This window comes from Mus caroli, chromosome 13 (assembly GCF_900094665.2).
Source record: "Mus caroli chromosome 13, CAROLI_EIJ_v1.1, whole genome shotgun sequence".
NCBI lineage: Eukaryota > Metazoa > Chordata > Mammalia > Rodentia > Muridae > Mus > Mus caroli.
The window spans coordinates 97671389-97693390 of record NC_034582.1 but is presented as its reverse complement, the minus strand read 5'-3'; the positions used below and the strand labels follow the sequence as shown (position 1 = coordinate 97693390).

At 42.3% G+C, this 22002-nt stretch overlaps 2 protein-coding genes across 4 annotated transcripts in view; one reads left to right on the top strand and one right to left on the bottom strand.

Annotated features, from left to right (window-relative positions):
* Sgtb (small glutamine rich tetratricopeptide repeat containing beta) overlaps positions 1–12842 on the bottom strand; it is a 34138-nt gene extending 21296 nt beyond the window's left edge. The window contains exons 1-4 of one of the 3 annotated variants that reach the window (XM_029468583.1): positions 12587–12842; positions 11389–11508; positions 4077–4180; positions 1277–1346 (exon numbers count right to left, since the gene is read on the bottom strand). In XM_029468583.1, the coding sequence (XP_029324443.1) occupies positions 1277–1346; positions 4077–4180; positions 11389–11488 (274 nt within the window). In that variant the 5' untranslated portion in view covers positions 11489–11508; positions 12587–12842. The remainder of the gene's footprint in view (positions 1–1276; positions 1347–4076; positions 4181–11388; positions 11509–12586) is intronic. The other 2 variants (XM_021180303.2, XM_029468584.1) reach the window with 2 other exon arrangements.
* A 118-nt stretch (positions 12843–12960) lies between these two features.
* Nln (neurolysin) overlaps positions 12961–22002 on the top strand; it is an 86795-nt gene continuing 77753 nt past the window's right edge. Inside the window, exon 1 of the mRNA XM_021179980.2 lies at positions 12961–13165. Within this exon, the coding sequence (XP_021035639.1) occupies positions 13125–13165 (41 nt within the window). The 5' untranslated portion in view covers positions 12961–13124. The remainder of the gene's footprint in view (positions 13166–22002) is intronic.

Here is a 22002-nt window from a genome sequence, read left to right as displayed (position 1 = left end):
GTATAACACTTTATAGTAGTACATGCTATTCTCCTTGCTCTCTCACAGCCCCACCAGGGGACAGCAGCTGGCAGCCCTTGCTGCTTCTTTCTGCTTTTGAGAAGCGCATGAGACATCGGAAAGCCATGCTCCAGGAGGGTCCTAGCTATGAAGCAGCCTTGATTAACACCTCCAGCCTGGAAGGATCCTTGACGACCTACCAGGACCATTTGTTTTCGCACAAGTAACAAAATCTAGACAGAAGGGCCATCATTTAGACTTTGCCCATAGCATGTCTGACATATGACACGTCTCATTGAAATGAAGACCAAAAGCTTTTGTTAAAGGAGAAAGCGGGAGTGACCCAGTCTCCCCAGCTGTTGTGTTTGAGGAGTCTCTGGCTGCCCCTCCCTCTAGCCCACACCCTCCTAACACTCACTATGTCAAAACAAAACCAAACAAAACGCTCCGCAGGGATTACCATTTCCCAAGGCTGCCATGCAGAGCAGGTAGCATACAGGACAAAAATACCATTTCAATTCGCCTTGTGCTGAGCACTACCACCAGAGCTAAAACAGCTGCTGCCATGCAGGGCAGTGGAGACCATACAGCGTCACCGGAGTGTCCACAGGATGCAAAGCTCGAGTGGGAGGAAAACTTCCGAAGAAGCTGCTCCAATTACAAAGCGTACGATTTGCCTCTGGATGGCTGAGCTATAAATGCTCTGGGAAACACAGCGCAAGCACAATGAGCACTGGGCGTTGCTTTTATTTTACGTGTAAATTATGAGGTCATGGCACTTTAAGATTTCAAGGCACTCTGACAATATCATTTTTAGAGGAAACATAATTGAAAACAGAGACTAACCTACTTTATAATGTAATCCTAAGATAAGACTGAAGAATAAGGATGTCATGAAATGTAATACAATAAACAAGACAGATGCCATATGCATGCATTAATAAACTTCAAAATCCTTTTAAAACATTAATATGAAAGTTAAAATAATACTTATAGTTAATTACCTCTTTTTGGTTAAAAAATAAAGGAGAATTGAGTCAAATAGCAAGCAGAGTTCAAAGTAAATAGCCCATAAGGTATTTATTCAGTGAGGCTTAGTGGATACTGGCTAGTCTTGACGGCCTTGGTATTGACAGGCATTCTGTGTCACCAGGCCTCTTACCCATCACATTCACATCCGCTCCAGAAAAGCCACAGGGATGAGGACGGTGCAGTCCTCATCAGTGGAAACTATCATACTGCCACCTCAGAGATGTCATCTCCAGAGCGTATTTACCTTCATCCTTCAGCTGGTCCGCCTTTCCCACATCCTCAGGTACCGAGTTTGAAAGCGGCCGTATGTCATTCTGAAATGGAACCAGAATGTGTTTCCTTATAGCACACGAAAAGGCATCCCAAATCTATAAATAGTAATAAACTGCACACATTTCAGTAACTCACCTGTTTTTTTTCTCTCTCAGTGCTGGACATTCAGTCTAGGACCTCAGAGATGCTGGCCAGTGCCCTGCTGGCTGTTTGGCTGGAGCACCAGAGTGAGGTTTTGCCCTTTCTCTTGACCTCAGGGCAGGGTCTTTCCCACTAGAATGCCTAGGCCACCTCTGAACCTACTTGATAGCCCAGGCAGGCATCAAACGTGTGATCCTCCTGCCTTGGAGCTCGAGTTACAGATCTAGCTTTCTTTGCCCATAGCCAGGAATTCCATTCCAGGAATGAAATGTGGACTTAATATACAAAGAACAATATCAGAACTAGAAACTTCTAGAGTAGTGTGTTTATTATCCTAAAACACGTATCTCGATATCGTTTATCAATGAAACGAGCATCTATAATGCTCTCACTTAAAGGCATACAAAAATGTGCACGTGCACACACACACACACACACACACACTGATTCACACACTAAGGCTAGGAAGGTGTATTCTAAAAGTTAACAGTAATAATATTTGGAAATAAAGTCTCTTCCTTACGTCTTTCTGTATTGTCCGGTATTTTAAACTAAACTATAGTCATATAGGAAATCTTAGGTGAGATGAGCAACAGCACGAACTTGCAGGCCAGCACCTACTACCATCCTCAAAAGGCGTAAGTTTCAAACCAGAGGCGCCTCTACAGTAAGCTGAACATTCTGGTGTGCTCTGAGGGACAATGGGAACATCTGTATCTTTCCATTTATGGAAGACCTTGGAAAAATTATATGGGTTTTTAACTTCACTCTTTTTTTTTTTTTTTTTTGGTTTTTCAAGACAGGGTTTTTCTGTATAGCCCTGGCTGTCCTGGAACTCACTTCACTCTTAAGTTAAGTCAGCAATACTGAAGGAAAAAAAAAAAAAAGAATAACTTGGTAGCTTTTGTGCCAATGTACGGCACGTAACATACAAGGTAATCCTTCATCTGAACTAAGGTTTCAAAGAAAGTGATAAATGGAATGTGGAAAAGTACTTTGCTAATTAGACAAATACCCACAAGTGTAAAGTTACTGACAAAGATTGGCAGAAAGCCTTTCCAATGGGGCGCAAGACACAGAAACAGAGAGGAACACTCACACTCCTTCACTGTTTAACTGTGGTTCCAAGACATGGTCCCTGCTGCTCTACAGAACCTGCTTTCTATCTCCTGTCCATTTCCCAGCTTCCACCAAGCCCACACAGTTTATTAATATAAAAAATGAATATTTCAGGTCAGAAAAAACCCAACATACTGAATATGTGGCTATACTTTATTTTCTTCTCCAACCCCTTACCTTTTAAGATGAAGTCATCACAGTTTTACATGGAAGAACCATTCCTCACACTCCCTGGCTAAGCCTGAGCAGCAAAAATGTGCTGGCAAGTGTTACATACTTTAAATAAAGGGAACAAAGTCCACTTTACATATGTATAAACCAAAATACGGGGGCAGAAAGAAACAAGCAGAATTCTAAAAGTAGAGTCATTAACTCCACATTCAAGTGCACTTGACAAGACAAACTAATCATAACGATGTCAAGGCTGCCTTAGGTACAATTCAGACTTTCTCTGCTGCAGTGTTAACATGATGAGGAGAAGCACAGCCCGCAGACCCACGCAGGGATGATGCTACCACAATTAATACCCTGACGAAGTAACAGGGATTCACTCTCAACCCCTTTACGTTGTAAAACAGTATACAACAACTCTCTCACAATTAAGTACAATCAGAGAACTACAGCAACAGAGCTTTCGTGAAAGGGAGTGTAGAAGTCAACTGGAGGTTCCTGGAAGACAGGAATAATGATCATCAGCTGTGATACCGTCAGTCCTAAGTCACTGGAGACACTAGCTAAGGAGCAAGCAAATTTCAAGTGCTGCTGGACACAGAGCCCTTGGGAACCTGAGCGTAAAGATCTGCTTCGGCCATGGACTTATTTGGTGACCAAAGCAGAGTACCTCAGGAAGTCACAAGCTCAAACACAATGAAAAAGACAAAGAGTTCAATCTTAATCAAAGTACGAAGACAAAAGGAAGAGCAAATTAGCTCCGTACATCTTGTCATATGAGCTCATCTCTTCTAAGACTAAAACTATCAAAGTCCATCTTCATTACAAGTACTCAAAGAGTCTTTTCCCGACAAGATCCAGAAACAGAGTGTAGGGACTGCAGCTAAATGTGCGGTCAGCAGCACCCACCTGAAGCTGAGCTTACACTCCTTGTAACAGCATGACTCCAAAACTCTTCATTAAGCAAAGCTCAACCACAACACAGAACAACAGCCCCCAAAGCGGGCCCTAGGAACACAACCCAGGGCTCCTGAAGAAGCAGTATGTGCTGTTAACTGCTGAGCAATCTCTCCAGCACTGTAGATCTTGGAAATTTAAAAATAAACTATAAAAGACTTCAAAGTCAGCAAGGTGAGGATGTAAGAACGGCTGCTAATATGACCATTTAAAGCATATGCATATTAAGTGAGGTATATTTTAGTTCCTACATAATATCCATAACATCTATTTCTTTCCACCCAGGCTATTTGTGGACCTAGCCCCCCAACTAGGAAGAACCCAAGCTAAAATTGTGTCATACTTGTATCAAATACTAATGAGAAAAAAAAATGCCTACAGACCTTACAGACGGAGTTTGTGAACATTTCTGTCAAAGGCTGTGAAACTGCCAGATGTGTATCTTCTGGACTGATCTTAAAAACGGTCTCCAAACACTGGATTGCAACTAGAAATAAAACAAGGGCACGGAGCATTAGCAACTTTACAAAGGAGCCTTCTGGTTTTCCTTATAGAAATGCAATCTTTGGTAAATTAGTGTTTATGGTCAAAGAACGAAAGGGAAACTAATTGGCCCAGCTGCATAAAGATTTCTGTTTCTAGATGAGCTACTGCAGAAAGACAGTAATCTCTTATCTCTCACTAAAATGCAAATGTTAGCCAGAATATAATTTCTGAAGATACATAGTACATTATATTCTTGGTGAAGGTTACCAGAAAGAAGAGAGTAACATTGACCTCTTACATTCCAATAGTAATGTCTAATTAGCCACCAATGCATTAAACAAACTAAATGTTATACATCGTTTAAGTGAGAAAAACAAGGTTTCAGCTTGATGAACATTAGTAATATTTGGCCTGAAGAGGGCACTAAATATTAATCCTGGCACAGTAACATGAAAAGAGGTCTATTTAGCCGGGCAGTGGTGGCGCACGCCTTTAATCCCAGCACTGGGGAAACAGAGGCAGACAGATTTCTGAGTTCGAGGCCAGCCTGGTTTACAGAGTGAGTTCCAGGACAGCCAGGGCTACACAGAGAAACCCTGTCTCGAAAAACCAAAAAACCAAAAAAAAAAAAAAAAGATAGAAAGAAAATAGGTCTATTTTAAAATATTCATTCACATATGCAAATTTACTGTGAGCCTACTATGTGTAAAGTTCTGTTCCAAGATGTTAGAGGGACAGCAATAAACATAACAGGAAAAAACAAATCACTGTCCATATTACGAAGCAAACTATCCCGCATGCTCGCTGATGACCGTCGCCTCATCTATTTTTGGTGGAGGACAAAGTAACTGGTTGGTACAGCGAGGGTGCAAGGTACAGGCTGATGCCAAGACACAAGGGGAGATTATGTAAGAATCAAAGACAGCAGATCACAAGGCAGCTTCAATGATATTTTTAAAGAGCAGGACTCGGTGCTACTGGGAAATGGATGGCTTTCAAGGATTTAGTGAGGGAAAATAACTGCCTGCGTTTAGAACTAAACGGCCGGTGGGAATGTTGAGAACAGCCTGGAGAGAGAAGCAGGAAACCAGGTAGGCAGGCTCCCATTCAAATGATACACTGGACTGAGGAGCCCAGATAAGAACCAGCCCTACCACTGCCCTCCCAACACTATGAATAGATGCATGTACTTTCTGTGGGACTTTTAAAAGATGCCTTATATATTAATTGTAGTCTTGAGGAAAGTATCCCTGTCATAAAATAAATACTATTACTCTCAGCAGCCACAGAAAAAGTGTCCTTAGAACGGATGGTGCACGCTTTTAATCTCAGCACTTGGGAGGCAGAGGCAGGCGAATTTCTGAGTTCAAGGCCAGCCTGGTCTACAGAGTGAGTTCCAGGACAGCCAGGGCTACACAGAGAAACCCTGTCAAAAAAACCAACCAAACAAACAAACAAACAAAAAAACAGAAACAAAAACAAAAACAAAACAAAAGAACAGGCCTGAATAAAGTTCTCAGCATAAGAAGTAAATGTATACTTTAGGGAGAAAACAATGTTTCCTTATACTTCCTTCTATTCCCAGCTGTGTTTTGATATTTTGCCCTCCTCAGTAGCTAGAACTATAACAATGTGGCCTTCTCCTTTTCTATTTCTCCCAAACTGATGAAGCTGCATTTAAAATATTGGACTGCAGGTGAAGGTCTTCTCCTTGCCCCTGCACTTACTTACAATAATACAAAAATACAATAATAAAAAAATGCATGTGCATTTACTCTTGCACCCCTGCCTCCGCCCCCCACCGCCCCCGGCCCCGACCACAGACTATCATTCTGTGTAGTTTATTGGGTTCCATTACTGGAAAGATCACTCTGTGTCAGATGGTCTGCGCGTATGTGTCTCGTGTTAGGCCATCTCCTTGAGAACCGGGCCTATTAACTTATTTGTCTTTCACTTTACCGGAGTCTGGCAAGTAATGGATGGTCAACAAATGGTATCTGTTGGCTTCTCTGTCTACAGTCAAACATCAAACAAGGAAATAGAAAATGATCAGACCCAGGGTAGAGAGCATTTCTCCTGTCTGCCAAAACCTAAACAGCCAGCCAAACCCAAACATAAGTTCACAGACACAAGAAGAGATCAAGAGAACAAAAACAAGTTATTAACCAAAAAAACAGACCCCAGAACTTCCAAGCTAAACAAACAGGATGGATTCACTTCATAAAAGTACAATGTGGAGGGGTTGATGTATTCTGCCCACTAGACTTAGAAACCAAGATACAAACCCACCACTAAGTAAAAGGCCAAGATTATGGAGTCCAATCCAACACATACATATATATAATACCTATCACATGTAGGTCCTCTTTCTAGATACTTGCCATAGCAGTGAGCAGGCACTTAACCTCTTGGAGAAGGGATTGAGATGAGAACCATAATAAGAAACAGGGGCCAGGGGGCTAGGGAGGGCAAGAGCTGAGCAGGAATGTAGACTGCAGACTAACTTAAGAGTTCAGGGCAGGTCTCCTTGAGAAAGAACTCTGGCCACGACTTGGAGGAGATGAAAGTGTTATCACTGCAGCAGGTAGGGATGAGGAGAGGCTACTCCAGGCCAAGGGAACAGCCAGCGCAAACGCCTTTAGGCACAAGGATCTGCTAATTTGGCTGACACTAAATGAAAAACAGTAGGTGGACAATATGTCCAAATTATATAGATTCTTTATACAATGACTAAGTAACATAAGGAGTCTTGGCAAGATTCTGCATAAGAAGAACAGAATCTGCCATAGACTTAAGAGATGTTTGAATGTGGATAGTCCAAGGAGCTAGAGCAGGTGAAGAAAGACCAGTCAGGAGTTATCACAGTAGAACAAGCAACAAGCAGTTTCAGCCATGGGAGATATCAGTGGAAGTGGTAAAAGTGGTTAGACTCAAAATGTATTTTATGGCTTTGTTTGTTTGTTTGTTTGTTTGTTTGTTTTTGCAGTGTTGGGGACTTACACACTTCAGGACACACCAGGCAAGCATTCTATGACTGAACTATATTCCCCAACCTCTGACTCAAGATGCATTTTGAAAGTAAAGACTTTTAGACCTGGTGTGGTGGTACACACCTTTATTTCCAACACTGACGATGTAGAAGCAGGCAGACGTCTATGAATCTAAAGCCAACCTAGTCCATACAGAGAGTTCCATTATATAGTTACACAAGGAGACCTTGAGAAAGAAAGGTAGACTGACTGTTGAAGGCACAGACAACAAGATTTATCAACAGCTAGATCTAGAGTAGGAGAAAAACAAGACCCTGGAATGATGCCCAAGTTTTTGGCCTAAGCTCAGGAAACCCTGGAGCTGCTCTCTCTAAGACAGGGGAGGTGTGGGTAGAACAGATTTTAGGTGGGAAGACTGCAAGTTCAGTTTTGGCAATGTGAATTTTGAGAAGCGTACTAGACATGCAAGTAGAGCTGTGGGGAAGGCAGCTGGATATAGAAGAAAGGGCTCGACTGGGGGCACAGTGCTGAGAACTATCAGCATACAAATGTGGGGTCAGGCAAATAAGCTACAAATTCTCAGCAAAGAAATGAGTGTAGATAATGGCAAACACAAACAGAAAGACAGACAGACAGACAAACTATGCAAGCAGTCGACTCTGAGCATGATAAGTCAGGAAAAAAGAGATTCAGCCATTGAGAGAAAGAATGAGAGATTGGATGAGAAGATAAGCAAGGGATAAGGAGGTGTTCTAGAAGGAAAATACTTAGAGACAGGATGAAGGGCTGTCAGGGCTATATACGCCTTTCATCCCAGCACTGGGGAGGCAGAGGCAGGCGGATTTCTGAGTTCAAGGCCAGCCTGGTCTACAGAGCGAGTTCCAGGACAGCCAGGGCTACACAGAGAAACCCTGTCTTTAAAAAAAAAAAAAAAAAGTCAGATAAGGAATAAGAACTGTTTAATTAGACATAGAAATCACTAATACCTTTAATAAGAGCAGAAAGGAAGGAGATAAAGGATTATTTTTTTAATTAAGTAATAAGAGAATTGTAAAGAGAAGTATAGACAACTCTTTCAAATAGTTTTGTTACAAAAGGATACAAAAAAAAACCGGTAAGAGGGATTGAACAGAACCATAAGAATATCCATTTTAAAATATTCTTATGTATATGGGTATGTATACGGGTGAATGTGTTTATATCTCTGTGCCTGTGCCGCAAATGTGCACCCGTTGCCCCCCAGAGGTCAGAAGAGAGCACTGGATGTGAGCCACCATGTGGATGCTGGGAATTGAACTCAGATCCTCTGGAAGAACAGCCAGTGCACTAAACCACTAAGCCAACTCTCCAGGCCCCCTCCACCAATTATTTTCACTTAATGTATGTTTGTGTGTAAAAATATCAATTGTGAATGCAGTGCCCTCAGAGACCAGAAGAGGGCATCAGATAGGGCTATTGAAGAGAGTGAACCATTTTCAACAGGACCTGGGTCCTCTAGAAGAACAGCAATGCTCTTAACCACTGAGCCATGTCCCCAGCCCTGTTCACGTCTCTTAATCTCTGAGCCATGTCTCCAACCCTGCTCACGATTCTTTGGCTTTTTTTTTTTTTAAAAAATGAAAGAGGACTGGATGGAAATGGTTCAGTGGAGTGAAAATTTGATGATGTAGGACAAATGGGAAGAAGAAACTACAGTGAAGTCCTGGATGGTGAGAGGGGATGGGACAAAATGTGTCAGTAGAGAGATTTCTTTGAGAAGGGAATACAGCTAGTCCACCTATGGCAACAGGCAGGCAGCTAGGCAAAGCATGTGGGTACTGACAGCGAGGGATGTGCAGAGTATAGAAGCTGGTAGATGTTGTCTTATTATTATTTATTCTTTATTTAGGGTGAAGGAAGCATATAAGGGTAAAGGGAAGTCTAGGGATTCAGAAGATGAAAGAACATATTAAAATGACCATGTAGGGCAGTAAGGGATGAATGAATGAATGAATGAATGAATGAGTAACAAATACTCTGATCACCCAGCAGCATTAAAGGTCTGCTTGAGGTACACAGTTATGAATGGATATAGCCAGTCATCAAAGTTGCACATTTTGCTCCATTAATTTATAGTCAGATGGATATAGACACTGAGTAGGTAGAGAGTTAAAATTAAATAAGGTTCAGTTATTTCAAGACAGGAGAAATAATACGAGAAAATATCATAACTATGCACCACAGAATTTAAGACAAGTAAGAAAGAGGTAGGGGAAAGTATGGGATCAGCAGACTGGAGAGGTTGGTTAACGAATTGTTGGGGTACGACGGATGGTGGAGGAAGGGTGCTAGAAACACAGGCAGTAGGAGCCAGGAGTATAAGTGCTGAGGACAGAGATGGCCAGTGGAATACAATTGGGGATGATACAGTCTAGGAAAAAGGTTTCTAAATCTCATCACCCTGACACTTCAGATCAGATAACTCCTTGTTATCAAGAGCTGTCTGGTGCACTGTCAAGTGTTTAGCATCATCTATGGCTTCTACCCATGAGAAGCCATAATACCAGCCTCTCCAAAGGTGGTGACATGCAAACATGTCTCCAGACTTTACAGAACTCCCCTGAATTCAGAAACACTGATCTACTGTATAACCAAGTGGTTGAGATCAGAGGAGCAGAAAAACCCAAGAGGCCAGTGGAAGAGAAAGACAAGAATTTTCTGGGAGTTTGTCGGGATTGGAAGGCGTCAGGACTGAAGTAATGCTTTCTAGAGTGACTGATTGACAGGATGCTGAAACCACAACAAACAGAGAGGACGTCAGAGAGGACAACAGTCAGGACTCTGGGGACACACAGTGGGAAAGCTGCTGCTCCAACAACCCATCCTTCCCCAAGGCTTTTTTAAATGTCTAGAAGGTGGGCAGACACCTCCACATGATTTCATGTTCAATTAAATTAGACTCACAGAGTCAAAAATAGGGGTCAGTCACAAACAATTGGCACCATTTCTGACTCCATATAGAACAAACAGCTGAAGGCACATATTTTTGGCTGAATGCCACTCTAAAAATAGGACATAACATCTTGGTTTTTAAAATACTCCCGATTTTCTTTCTTCTTCATAAGAAAACATCATACTGCCTTAGATGAGAAGAGAAATATCTTTTTTTAATTATGTGATTGCCTTCCTGTGTTGCTACAGAGCAATTGCAATCAAGACTTTCCTGTGATAGCCAAACTACCTTTATCTTTCCCGAGGTCTGATGATCAGGGAGGACAAAGACCTTAATATCAAATGGGCGAATTTGCAATGTCCTCTCACTGTGCCTCTCCCCCTCCTCTCATTGTCGCCTGGAAAGACATCATCTCACCAGAGGAACAAATACCCAACTTTGATGTACACATCTAACTTAAAGCATGTCGACAAAGGAAGCATACAGAATAAATAGATGATCCCCTCTATAGGAGCGGCAGCTCGGAGAAGGGAATTCCAACCTGCCTGCTATTTATTAAGCTCTCCCCAGTGTGCTCCCATTGTGATAATTAAGTCTGCAGACCACAAGGAAGCTAGGCTCACTGAACTTTCACCAGCCTGTCTATATCGTTTTGCCTTCTTATGGCTGGGCTGAGTTAAAATTTTGTAATGCATAAACATGAAGTGATGGCGTCAAGGAAATGCCATGGTGCTCCTCCAGTCCTGCTTAGCTTTACAGATGACTGAATCCAAGATTTAAAGCTCACGTAAAACAAGGGCGAAATTCTCTCATCCTCCAAAGCACCCTTTGCTAGAGTTCGGTAACAGTACTAATTACTGAGTTGTTTTGTTTTTAACACGGTGCTATTGCCATGACTAAGGTATTTTCGTATGTTCATAATGAGATTCTTTGCTATTAGGAAAAAAGGGAAAAATCTTTGAAGTATAGATTTGAATGTAAACATCAGCTTTGTTACATAGTAGCCGTTCTGTTGCTTAAATAATCTAATTTCCTAGTCTGTTCATTGGGAATAATGTTCCCATGATGAAAAACTTCCCTAAAATATGAATGACATACTTCTGACAGTAATTTTTCAGTAAACAAATAGTCCTATTTCCTATTAAACAAGCCTCAGAAAATGGAAATAACATATCTAGTTAAGCCTCTCAACAAAATATTGATTTTGTTATTAAAAACCATAAGCTTTGGATTGTAGCTATTTTAGTATTTCTTTACAAAATTATGACACAAAGAATAGGTGCCTACCTTCCAAACTTTCTTGTTCATCAGAAGTATATGCATCCATCTGACTTTGTTCCCGCAAGAAACGAATAACTGCATAAACTAGGGGCTTCAGAGATGACATTTTAGATGCTTAAATATCTCCTTGATTAAAAAAGAAGAAGAAAATATCAAGGGTCATCCCTAAGTTCAAAGCAATAAAAGCAAAAAATTCATTACCTTGATTACTTTTCTCTCTTTAAAGGGTCCAGAAAGCACAAGTGGTTACAGTAATGTATTCCACATGCTCATTCAAATCCAGCACTATTAAACTATGTTAAAGCTTGCATCAGTAAAAAATAAAAATAAAAAAGACAGGTTTTCAAAACATGTGTAGCAAAGCCTAGAGCTCACCGTGTCTTAACAGCATATATGATACAGATACAAGAAAGTATAGGAGTGCAGACATATGGAGAATCACTCTTGAAAGGCCTCGCTTCTAAGTTGAGGGAGATCTCGTACTGCTGACTCAGAATGTGAGCCACAGTGAGAGCATCTTCCTTTATTCCAAGAGTTTTTTTTTTTTTTTTAATGTATTAATCATTTATACTCTACTACTTTTGTAGGTTGAGTTACTTGCTGACGACAAGGCTCTGTGGAAAGGTTATTCAACCATTGAGTGTTATTGTTAAAACCCGGCGTTTCTATTTAATCAGTATACTGGTCAGAAATCACCGTCTAACCTGACAGATAGTACAAACCGATCTGCCCCTGCCTGCAGTAGCTGTGCTCTCGTGGACAAGCTGGAAGCTCCTGGCCGCGTTCATTCACATGGAATACTATGCATCCAAACAGTGGCGCAGGGCCAGGTGGCATTAATGGCTTATTTCCACTAAATCGTATCAGCAATCTGCTCCCCGGGATCCCTAATTCACAGCCAGGGTGTGGTACCCGCTTCTAGGATGTTTATTAGCTTTGTACTTCTTTTAAAGGCGCATCTACTCCCTAGGCCAGAGAGGTTATTTCACGCACTGACTAAGGACCCGGGGCAGAAGAGGGAAACAGAATGGGGGTGGGGAGAACTGTCCAACCTCCGCCAAGCTTCCCCTCCTACATCTCCAATCACATCCACCTCCCACCCCCATGGTTCCCTCCCCGTTGTACCCCGGCTTTGCCTCAGCCCAGACAGTGTTTGCAGGGGGTGCGCGGTGCAGGCCTCCATCTGGGGCTGCGGGAGACGCACCCTTTCCAGAGAGAAGCCCCTTACCACGAGAGGACACGAGATGACGGCTGCGGGCCCGGGGGCGTCGGGAAGCGGGTCCGCCTGTCCCCGCGGTCCTCGGGGCTTGAGCGGTGTTCAGGATCGCAGAGGGGGCCGCGGCTCCCAAACTTCCCCCGCTCCAACGCCGCCGCCGCCGCCGCCGCCCCCTCAGCCCACCCGGCTGCTCGCAAGGCTCTCGGAAGACAGAGCTTGCTGGATCCGCCCCAGGGGCGGAGCAGGGAACTGAGGGGTGGGGTGGAGGCGGGGCAGAGAGGGGCGGGGCGAGGGACTCGGGGCGGGGACGGAGCCGGATGCGGGGCGGGGCGAGGGGCGGGGCCACGGCGTAGGCGTGGGCCTGCAGCACGTGGGAGGGCGCTGGCTAGCGGCCTCAGTCTCGAGATCTGGTCTCCTCCGCTCTGCCCACTCTCGGCTTCCGGGCCCGCAGACTCCACCGCCCGCCTCCTGCACCTACCAAGCCGGAGGACCGCGCGCCAGCTGCTGCCGGCCTCCCGGCCTGCCCATGATCACCCTGTGCCTTTCGGCTCTGCGAGGCCTCCACAGGTACTCTAGTGGGCGGGTTAACCTTGACCGTGGGCAGGGTGGGGTCGTCTGTCGACGACAGCCGTGGGGCCTGGTGCAGCCCTACTACACCCACCCGGGATGCCTCTGGGATTGTTCTTTCCCTCTGCCTGCTTGATGGACTCTGTAGGGACACCTGGTGCAGCAACCTGGGGCCACCTTTCCCTTGCCGCTTCCCCCAGGAGGCCGTCCTTTCCCCTTTGTTTGGGATTGCTTCAGCCGCAGTCTGTGAGAATTGTTGGGTTCACAGACCCAACCCAAAATAAATACGGAAGGATAGACCGACGCGCCCTTCAGACCTGCGGACCTGATATAGAGAGTGCCGCAGCTGTGGACTCTAGAAAGCAAGCATTTTCGTATGCACCTCATGCACTTGTTAGCGGTCCAGGCGTTTAATATACACCCGAGACCGCTTTGGTTTTCATACTTATTTCCGTCCTTGCTTTCTAACTTCATTTTTATATCCCTCCTTCCTTAAAACATTCGGTCCCTTAACCTGGCAAATTGACTTGGTCCAGAATTGTTGCTTGGACACGGTTTGGGGCTGCTGCTTTGAATTGCTTCCTAGCGCTCTAACCACACCCCTCTGCAACAGACCAGTAGCAAAATGGTGAGAGAATTAAATTCTTTGCACGGATATGCCGGGTTTTCGGGAACAAAGCCGCCACCACCTCCCATCGCCAAATCTGCCTTACACTGAAATTTCATGTGAAAGTTCAACGGGGAAAAAAGAACTTTGTGGGGTTTGTAGATGTGCACACAACTATTTCAACCATCAGCATTTCTGCTTTTCGTCATTTTCTATTGTGCTTTGCCACTCATCTGCGTGGATCACTGTGTTCCTTAGTCCTTGTGCACCCAGGGGACAATAGTGATTCTGCAGAGTTCACCTGATGACTGTGACCATTATTTGAGCAGGGTTTGTTGTTTTCTGGTCTCCAGGCTGGAAGTGGTAAAGCTGTCAAATGAAACTGTTCCTAGAAATGAAGTTCTTTTTTCCATTTAATGGAAAGCAAGAAGAGAGAATAAATTTCCATTATAAAGCTGCTAACTCTTTTCTCTAACTTTTTAATATTGAGACCCCTTTACATTTAAAAAATTGCTGAAAACCTAGGAACATTAATTTTGTTGTTGTCGATTATATCTACCCATAGTTAACCATATACAATTAAAACTGGAACATTCATAAAGATTAATGTTTATCAAGTTGTAATAAATATATGCATATTTTTCCATTTATCTTGTCAGTGGATGCTGGAGTGACTTAATACAAAATAGCTTGATTACTACACATACCTGAACATTTAAGCTGTTTCTCCATTTTATTTTTATTTAAGAAGGAAAATCTTACTTCACATTCATATATAGGTAGAAAGAGAAGAATATTTTAATAGCTTTCTAAAGTAACCATGGCCAGTGCTTGGTTTTTAAGGGTGAGCTGCAGAGTAGAGTTGTGGGTGTGTACCACTGACTCTTCTTATGCTGCTACGTTAAGTCCACTTGGTGTATCTTTCTTTTTAAATTGGGAGGGTACTCTGCATAATTTTGAAACTCCAGTCACAGTTCATTTGGGAATAAGTGGCTGTGCTATGGAGTTTTTCTGATGTTGACCTATTTTATGACATACTATCTAATGTTACATTCCTCAGGGTTACCATCCATTTTGATTAGAAGTCTTCAAGTGCCCACTGTAGTGGATTGGATTCTCCAACATTCTAGTTTTCATTTGAAGCCTGGAAGTTTATTAGTGACTACATCCTTGTATTTTCCCTTGAAGTGACAGTCTCACTTGATTACTTCTGTGCGGATAGCTTTGCTTGTTTGTTTGCTTGTTATTTTGTTTGTTTTGTTTTGTTTTGTTTTTGAGACAGGGTCTTGCTCTATAAAGCCCAGGCTGGCCTTGAATTCACAGTCCTCATGCCTTAGCCTCCCAGTTGCTGCGATAACAAGCATGATCCACCTCACACACCTACTGGTATTCTAAACCCACAATTCTTGTTGTGCTGGAATTGAACCCATAGACTATAACTGGATGGACAAACAGAATAATTCTGATTTGTTTGTCATTAAAAATAATATTATAATTAAGTACAGCAACACATTCCTGTAATCTCAGCGTTGAAGACATGGACAATAGGATCAAGAGTTGAAGGCCAGCTCAGCGTATGTGGTAAGACCCGGTATCAAACAACTTTGTTAATTTCTTTTTTTTTTAAAAAAAAAAAAGGTATTCAGTGAAAAAAAAGAAGAGAAGGTGTTTTTTGGCTCACAGTTCATTCACTTTCACAGATGCTGTGATTTGTGCAGTCAGTTCCACTGGAACACCATTGTTCAGATGTGCATGTGTCTGGCCCTACATCCACAGTGAAGGGTTGAGACTTAATAAACAGTAGTTAGTACAAGAGTATCCTAAAATACAACTGAGATTCTTTTTAGCAGGAGTGTGAGGTCTTGAATTTGTCTACCAATATTAGTAATAGTTTTAAGTGCAAAGATGGCAACAGTTTTATACACCATTGATTTCATTATCGTCACAAAAGTCTATGAAGCAAAAATCGTATTATAAGCTTCAGCATGATGGAAGATTCTGCACCTCATGTTCTCCCTGACCTGGTCTCAGGGTCCACTCTACAAACCTGTGACCTTATTATTTGCCTTCCAAATGTGGAAAACTGCTTATATATTCAGCATTGACTGACTCTTCATTCATGCATGCAAAGAAATAAATATATAAAAAGCCTCAAAATTGTCATCTTCTTAGAAGTTAGTAATATGCCAGGTATGTGCCTGCTATCTCAGCATGTGATAGATTGAGAGAGGAAGATTATGAGTTCCACGCTATCCTGGGTCTCGGAGTAAAACCCGCCTCAAAGAAACGGGGTTAGAAAGGGGTGGTTAGTATTAGTGATCTACTGTAAGTATATTAACTCGTACATCACTTGAGGACATAGATAATAGTCACGTGGTGGTTTGAATGGGAGTGGCCTCCCTAGGCTCGTTTTTGAATACTTTGTCACTAGGGAGTGGCACTGTTTGAGAAGGACTAGGAAGTGCTGCCTTGTTGGAGTAGGTGTGGTCTGCTAGGAGGAAATGTGTCGCTGGGGGTGGGCTTTGAGGTTTCCGAAGTCCATGCCAGTCAGCCTCTCTTCTACCCTCCCCCCCCCCCATCAGGTTAGATCTCAACACTACACCTGGCTACCACCATGATGAGAATGGACTAAGCCTCTGAAACTGTAAGAAAGCCCCCAATTAAAGTTGTCTTGGTCTTGGTGTCTCTTCACAGCAGTACAGCAGTGACTAGGACAGTCGTCATATACAGAAGTAGTCCTTAAGTTTGGGCTGACATGACTAATACAGAGTCTGTTGTTTCAAATGCTACCCTCCCCAAAAGTTGATAGTAAGTGACATGTGTGGCTTCTGCTCTCCTTCTCCTGTTTACTCTGGCATTTGGGCATACCTGGGCCAGGTTTGTTTGTTTGTCTTACAGAGGTAGGGTATATGTTTTCTTTCCTATTGGCAGAGCAGCTGAATGTGTTCCCAGACAGCTTTGCGGGTAGGGTGGTTGATGAGAGCATCGGTTGTATTTCTTATGAACAAACAGACCAGGAACCTGGAGATTAGATTGTAAGATTGTAGTTGCTGTCAGGCTAGCACTGAACACTGTGCTATGTCCACTTTGATACATGACCTGTCCTTCGTGTGTGTGTGTGTGTGTGAGAGAGAGAGACAGAGAGAAAGAGACAGACAGACAGATAGCATCTCAATATGCACTTAACACTGTGCTATGTCCAATTTGATACATGACCTGTCCTTCGTGTGTGTGTGTGTGTGTGTGTGTGTGTGTGTGTGTGTGTGTGACAGAGAGAGACAGAGACAAAGAGACAGACAGACAGATAGGGTCTCAATGTGTAACTCAATCTGGCCTTGAATTTGCTCCGTAGCCTAGGATGGCCTGAAACTTAACATTTAGCACCCTCCTGTTTGCATCCTATTGTTTCTTTCTCTACTGTAGTGCTAGGATTACTTTTACGCACTACCAAGCTTAAATGTTCTTAATAAGTCTTTCTCAAACCTTTAATTTCTTAGTGTAAGCTCATAGAAATAGAATTTGTAAATCGAAGGGCACACATAACTTTCAGGACTTTGGTCCTTAGCACAGTCTTTTAGGAAAGAAGCATTTACAGGCTGGGGAGTTGGCTTAGAAAGTAAAGTGCTTGCTTGATCCATTGCTGGCAAGGAGCAATCTTGGCTTGGAGAGGAAAGGGTGTATGGGAACAGTAGAAGAAAGGACGCAAAGTTAACGAGGTGGGGTATAAGTTGACAGTCTTGTGTTCTGCTCAAGACAGCTCTCCAGAGATCTCCCTATAGATCAGTTCTTGCACACCAAATTCCAGTCTTTTCCTTGCATATCAATTCAATTGTACCCCAACCAAGTTCCCTTTTAATTATCCCATAAATCAGCATTTTATGACCTAAACCTCTTGATTCTTAGAAAAGACAGCGTGTTCTTAAAGACTTATTAAGAACATTTAAGGGTAAAAGTAATCCTAGCACTACAGTAGAGAAAGAAACAGTAGGACACAAACAGGAGGATGCTAAATGTTAAGTTTCAGGACATCCTAGGCTACAGAGCAAATTCAAGGCCAGATTGAGTTACATATTGAGACCCTATCTGTTTGTCTGTCTCTTTCTCTCTCTGTCTCACACACACACACACACACACACATGAAGGACAGGTCATGTATCAAAGTGGACATGGCACAGTGGACATAGTACATTCTTTTTAACATAGCAATGTATTCAGAGATCTGCCTGCCTTTGTAAGCACAGACAATAAGTTAGCTGTGTGGGAACCTGCTTTGAGATCACCATTCCTACCATGCCTGGGCCTAAACTAGTTCTGACCCAGGCTAACCTTGAAGTCAGGAATCTGCCTGCCTTTGTAAGTGCAAACGATAAACTTGACTGGGTGAGATCTTGCCCGGTGATCACTCCTCAAATCTTTTTATCTTTTTCTTTAATAACTTTCTGACAAGCTGGCTCCTAGTGCAGCTGCCTTTGTTCTTTTAGGTCCACGAAGCTCCTTATACACTCATATTGCATTCTTATATTTTGCATACTTGAGAAATTATATATGTTGAACTCGTGTTTTCAGAGTTCTTTCCTACAGCCTTAAGTGCTGTCCTGAAGTTCACAGTTAGCTAAGGACATTAGACACACCCTCACCTCCTGGACTTGTACTGTTTCTAATTATCATGGAGTAATTAACCTTGGCCAGGAGAATATTTCCTGAAGGAGGAACATAAAGTAAATTATGTACATTATTATATAAACAAGCCCCATGCCCATAGCAACCGTCAACACTCATGGAAGCCCATGCCCTGTTGGCTCTGCTCCAAGGGGGAAAAATGTCACACTTCCCCTTCCACAGTGGCCATGTAGGACTTGGCACATTCTACTCATGTAAAGGCTAAACTCGGGGAATAGGTGGATCTCCAGAGCTCCATGGTCAGCCAGTCTAGTTGAATCAGTGAGCTTTAGGTTCAGTGAGAGAACAGCAGATAGTCAGTCTAACATTGGCCTGTGGTCTCCATAAGCACACGAGTGTCCATACAAACCACACACATACCTTTATACACCACTCAGAAAAAATCCAAGTTATAACAATGCATCAGAATATATAAATGTGGTTTCTCTATACTTTCACCAATACCTCAGTGCTTAAGTGTTTTTTTCTTTTGTCATTACCAATTCCATAAGTAGAAACTTCCCTTACTATGTAATTTGTATTTTCTTATATTTCTATGGTGAATTATTAGGTGACTATAATTTCTTGACAAGTTCAGGACTATGGTATAGAATCAGAAAAAGTAATTTGTTTTCTGGTGCAAGAAGTTAATCAAATAAAAAAATCTTAGAAAGTCAATGCACAGTTACTCATAAATGTAGTAGTTTTTACATGTCTGATATCAAGAAGTTGAGTATTACGTAATTAAGAAATTAAGTAAAATTGAGATTGTATTCCTAAGTCCAGCACATATTAACCTCTACCGTCTTAGGACAGTGTTGCCAGGGAAAAAATGTACAATCAAGAAATGATTTGAAGGCACAAATATCAAAAAGCTAAACTAAGATTATTTGTCCAAAACAGATTATAAAGAAGTTAAAATGGGAATTTTTGTTTTGATATCTTTTCACTTCTAACTTTGGTAAAAAAAAAAAAAAAATCCCTTTTCTTTTTCCAAGTCTAATATAATCTTTTGGTTCAGACAAAGTGCAGAACTTTTGTGAGAAGCGCTTATATTAAAATATGAAGAGTCAAGGTAATGAGTGTATATTGGGTACAGATTCACATGCCAAGGTGTGTGTTGGAAAGGGCTTGTCTAGTGTTTGGAGTCTGAATCCAGCAGGCCTGAGTTTGTATGCTGGCTCTGTCCCTGATCAGCACTGTGGTCTAAGGCTAAGGAACCAGGGCTGGACAGTATCTCCAGTCACCAAAAATTTGAGGGTGTGTCTAAGGACACAGCAGTGAACAGAAATCTTACATTAGAGGAATTTGCCTTATATAGTGAAAAAAAAAATATGTAGCATACTAGATTTTAAAAAAGAAAACCATGTTTTGCTATTTTTAGAGCAGCAAAGGGGGGTATTTGGTATTGATGGGAATGAAATTGTAGAGAATGAACAGGCAAGGCCCAGACAGAAGGTGACATTTGATCAATGATCCAAGAGAAATGGGGACTTGTGCTGTGGAACTACCAGGAGCTGAGCATTCTAAGCACTGGAAAATGAAAAGGCCAAAGTGGTGATGTTTCTGGTGTGCTTGAGACAGTGAAGGAGCCTGTTGCGACTAGGGTGGAGTTAACATCAGGCTGTGAGCAGGAGCTAGGACAAAGAAAAGTATACTAATGTTTAAGATTCAGAGATGAGAAATATAAGGCACTTCGAAAATGACCTGCTAGACAGGTTCCTGTAATTTGTAATTAACTTTCTACCAACTATAGTGCTTATTATTGTGAATTAACCTCTGCAGTGGTAGGACAGTTTTTCCCGTCTTCTTTGTACACCTTACCATCAGGCATGTCCTGAGTAGGGAACCCCAGTGACTGTTACATGATGGAGGAGGTAAGATAGCTGCCGCTACAGTGTCTGCCTCTTGCTGCCATCATCTCTCATCCATCCATCAGGGATCCATGAGAGAGTTGACATATGCAAGACTTGTGTTAATGGGACGCTGTCAACTCTGCCACATTGTATTAGCTAACGCAAGTCCCAAGGCCAGAGCAGACTCAAGAAAAAGGGAAGAGACTCTATCTCTTGATTGGAAAGGCAGCAAACTCACATCCTGGACATGTGAATGCCCCTACCGCGGAAAACTGAGCCCACCACTGTCTTAGCCAGGGTTCTGTTGCTGTGAGAAGACATGATGACCATGGCTACTCTTATAAAGGAAAGCAAATTGAGCCTGGGTTACAGTCCAGGGATTTAGTCATCATGGTGGGGAGCACGGTGGCACACAGGCAGATATGGTGCTAGAGAAGGAGCTGAGAGTTCTGCATCTGGATATGCAGGCAGCAGGAAGAGCAGACATTGAGTGGCTTGGCTTGACCTTTTGAAACCCAAAATGCACCCCCAATGATACACTTTTTTCAAGGCCACCCCTACTCCAACAAGACTACCCCTCCTAATCCTTTCAAATACTGCCACTCCCTGATGAAATTCAAATCCGTGAGCCTACGAAGGCCATTCTTATTCAAACACCACAGCTGCACTGTCACATAACAACGTTTCAGTGAATGCAATTTATTATTTTTATATCTGCTGAGGTTATTATTTTATGTCTGTGAGTTCATGGTTCTTTATTTGAAAAGCTTTTGAATTGGGACTGTCAAGACCTGGGAGATATTTCAGTATTTTTTTACTTTGAACTTTAAGATGAATTATTAGTGCCTTTTCCATTTTTGTCTTTTCTCTACAAAAATTTAAATTTTGAATGGATCGGCTGTAGCATACCTTTTCTTTATGACTTACGTCTTTAGTCTCATGCCTAGAAAGCCCTTCTCCACTTCAAGATAGTAAAATCTTCATATCATTTACAATTTCTCTAATACTTTTGTCTTTAAAGAATTTGTTATCTACTTATGTGTATATATAAGTATTGTATATGCCATATGGGGTGGTATACTTGGGGACAGAAGAGAGTGTCAGATATCCCAGATCTATATAGATGTACAGGAGGCTGTTAGCTGCCCATAGTGGGTGCTAGGATCTGAACTTGGGTTCTTAGGAAGATCAGCAAGTGCTCTTAACTATTGAGCCATTTCTCCAGCCCTCTGCTTTTATCTTTTGCTTTATACATTTATATCATTTATTGTATTTTTTTTCCCTTTTTAACAAGAGTCTCACTATAAAGACCAGTCTGGCCTCAGATGTGCCTCGTACCTCCTGCTGCCCCTGCCCCACCTCTGCCTACTGCATGAAGCCTTTGCCTCTGGTGCTTGCTGGGGTTACAGGGGGATACTACCTAACTGGCTTGAAGACGGATATTTTAAATTTTCCAGTCATTTATTAAAACCAAAGGAAATCAATAGAAAATCTGTACAAAGTGGAAAATAATCTCCAAATTACAAAATTACAAAAGAATGTTTGAGATTTACACATGGGCCTTAGAAGCACCTGTCTCCACCCCTCCAAGGTTATCCAGATTCTCCCACTTGGTGTTAAAATGGGCACCCTAGTATTTCAAGTCACACTGAGCTGCTTGGTTTTGTTTATGTATTTGGGTGTTTCACCTACAGCCATGTGTGTGCACTGCCTGT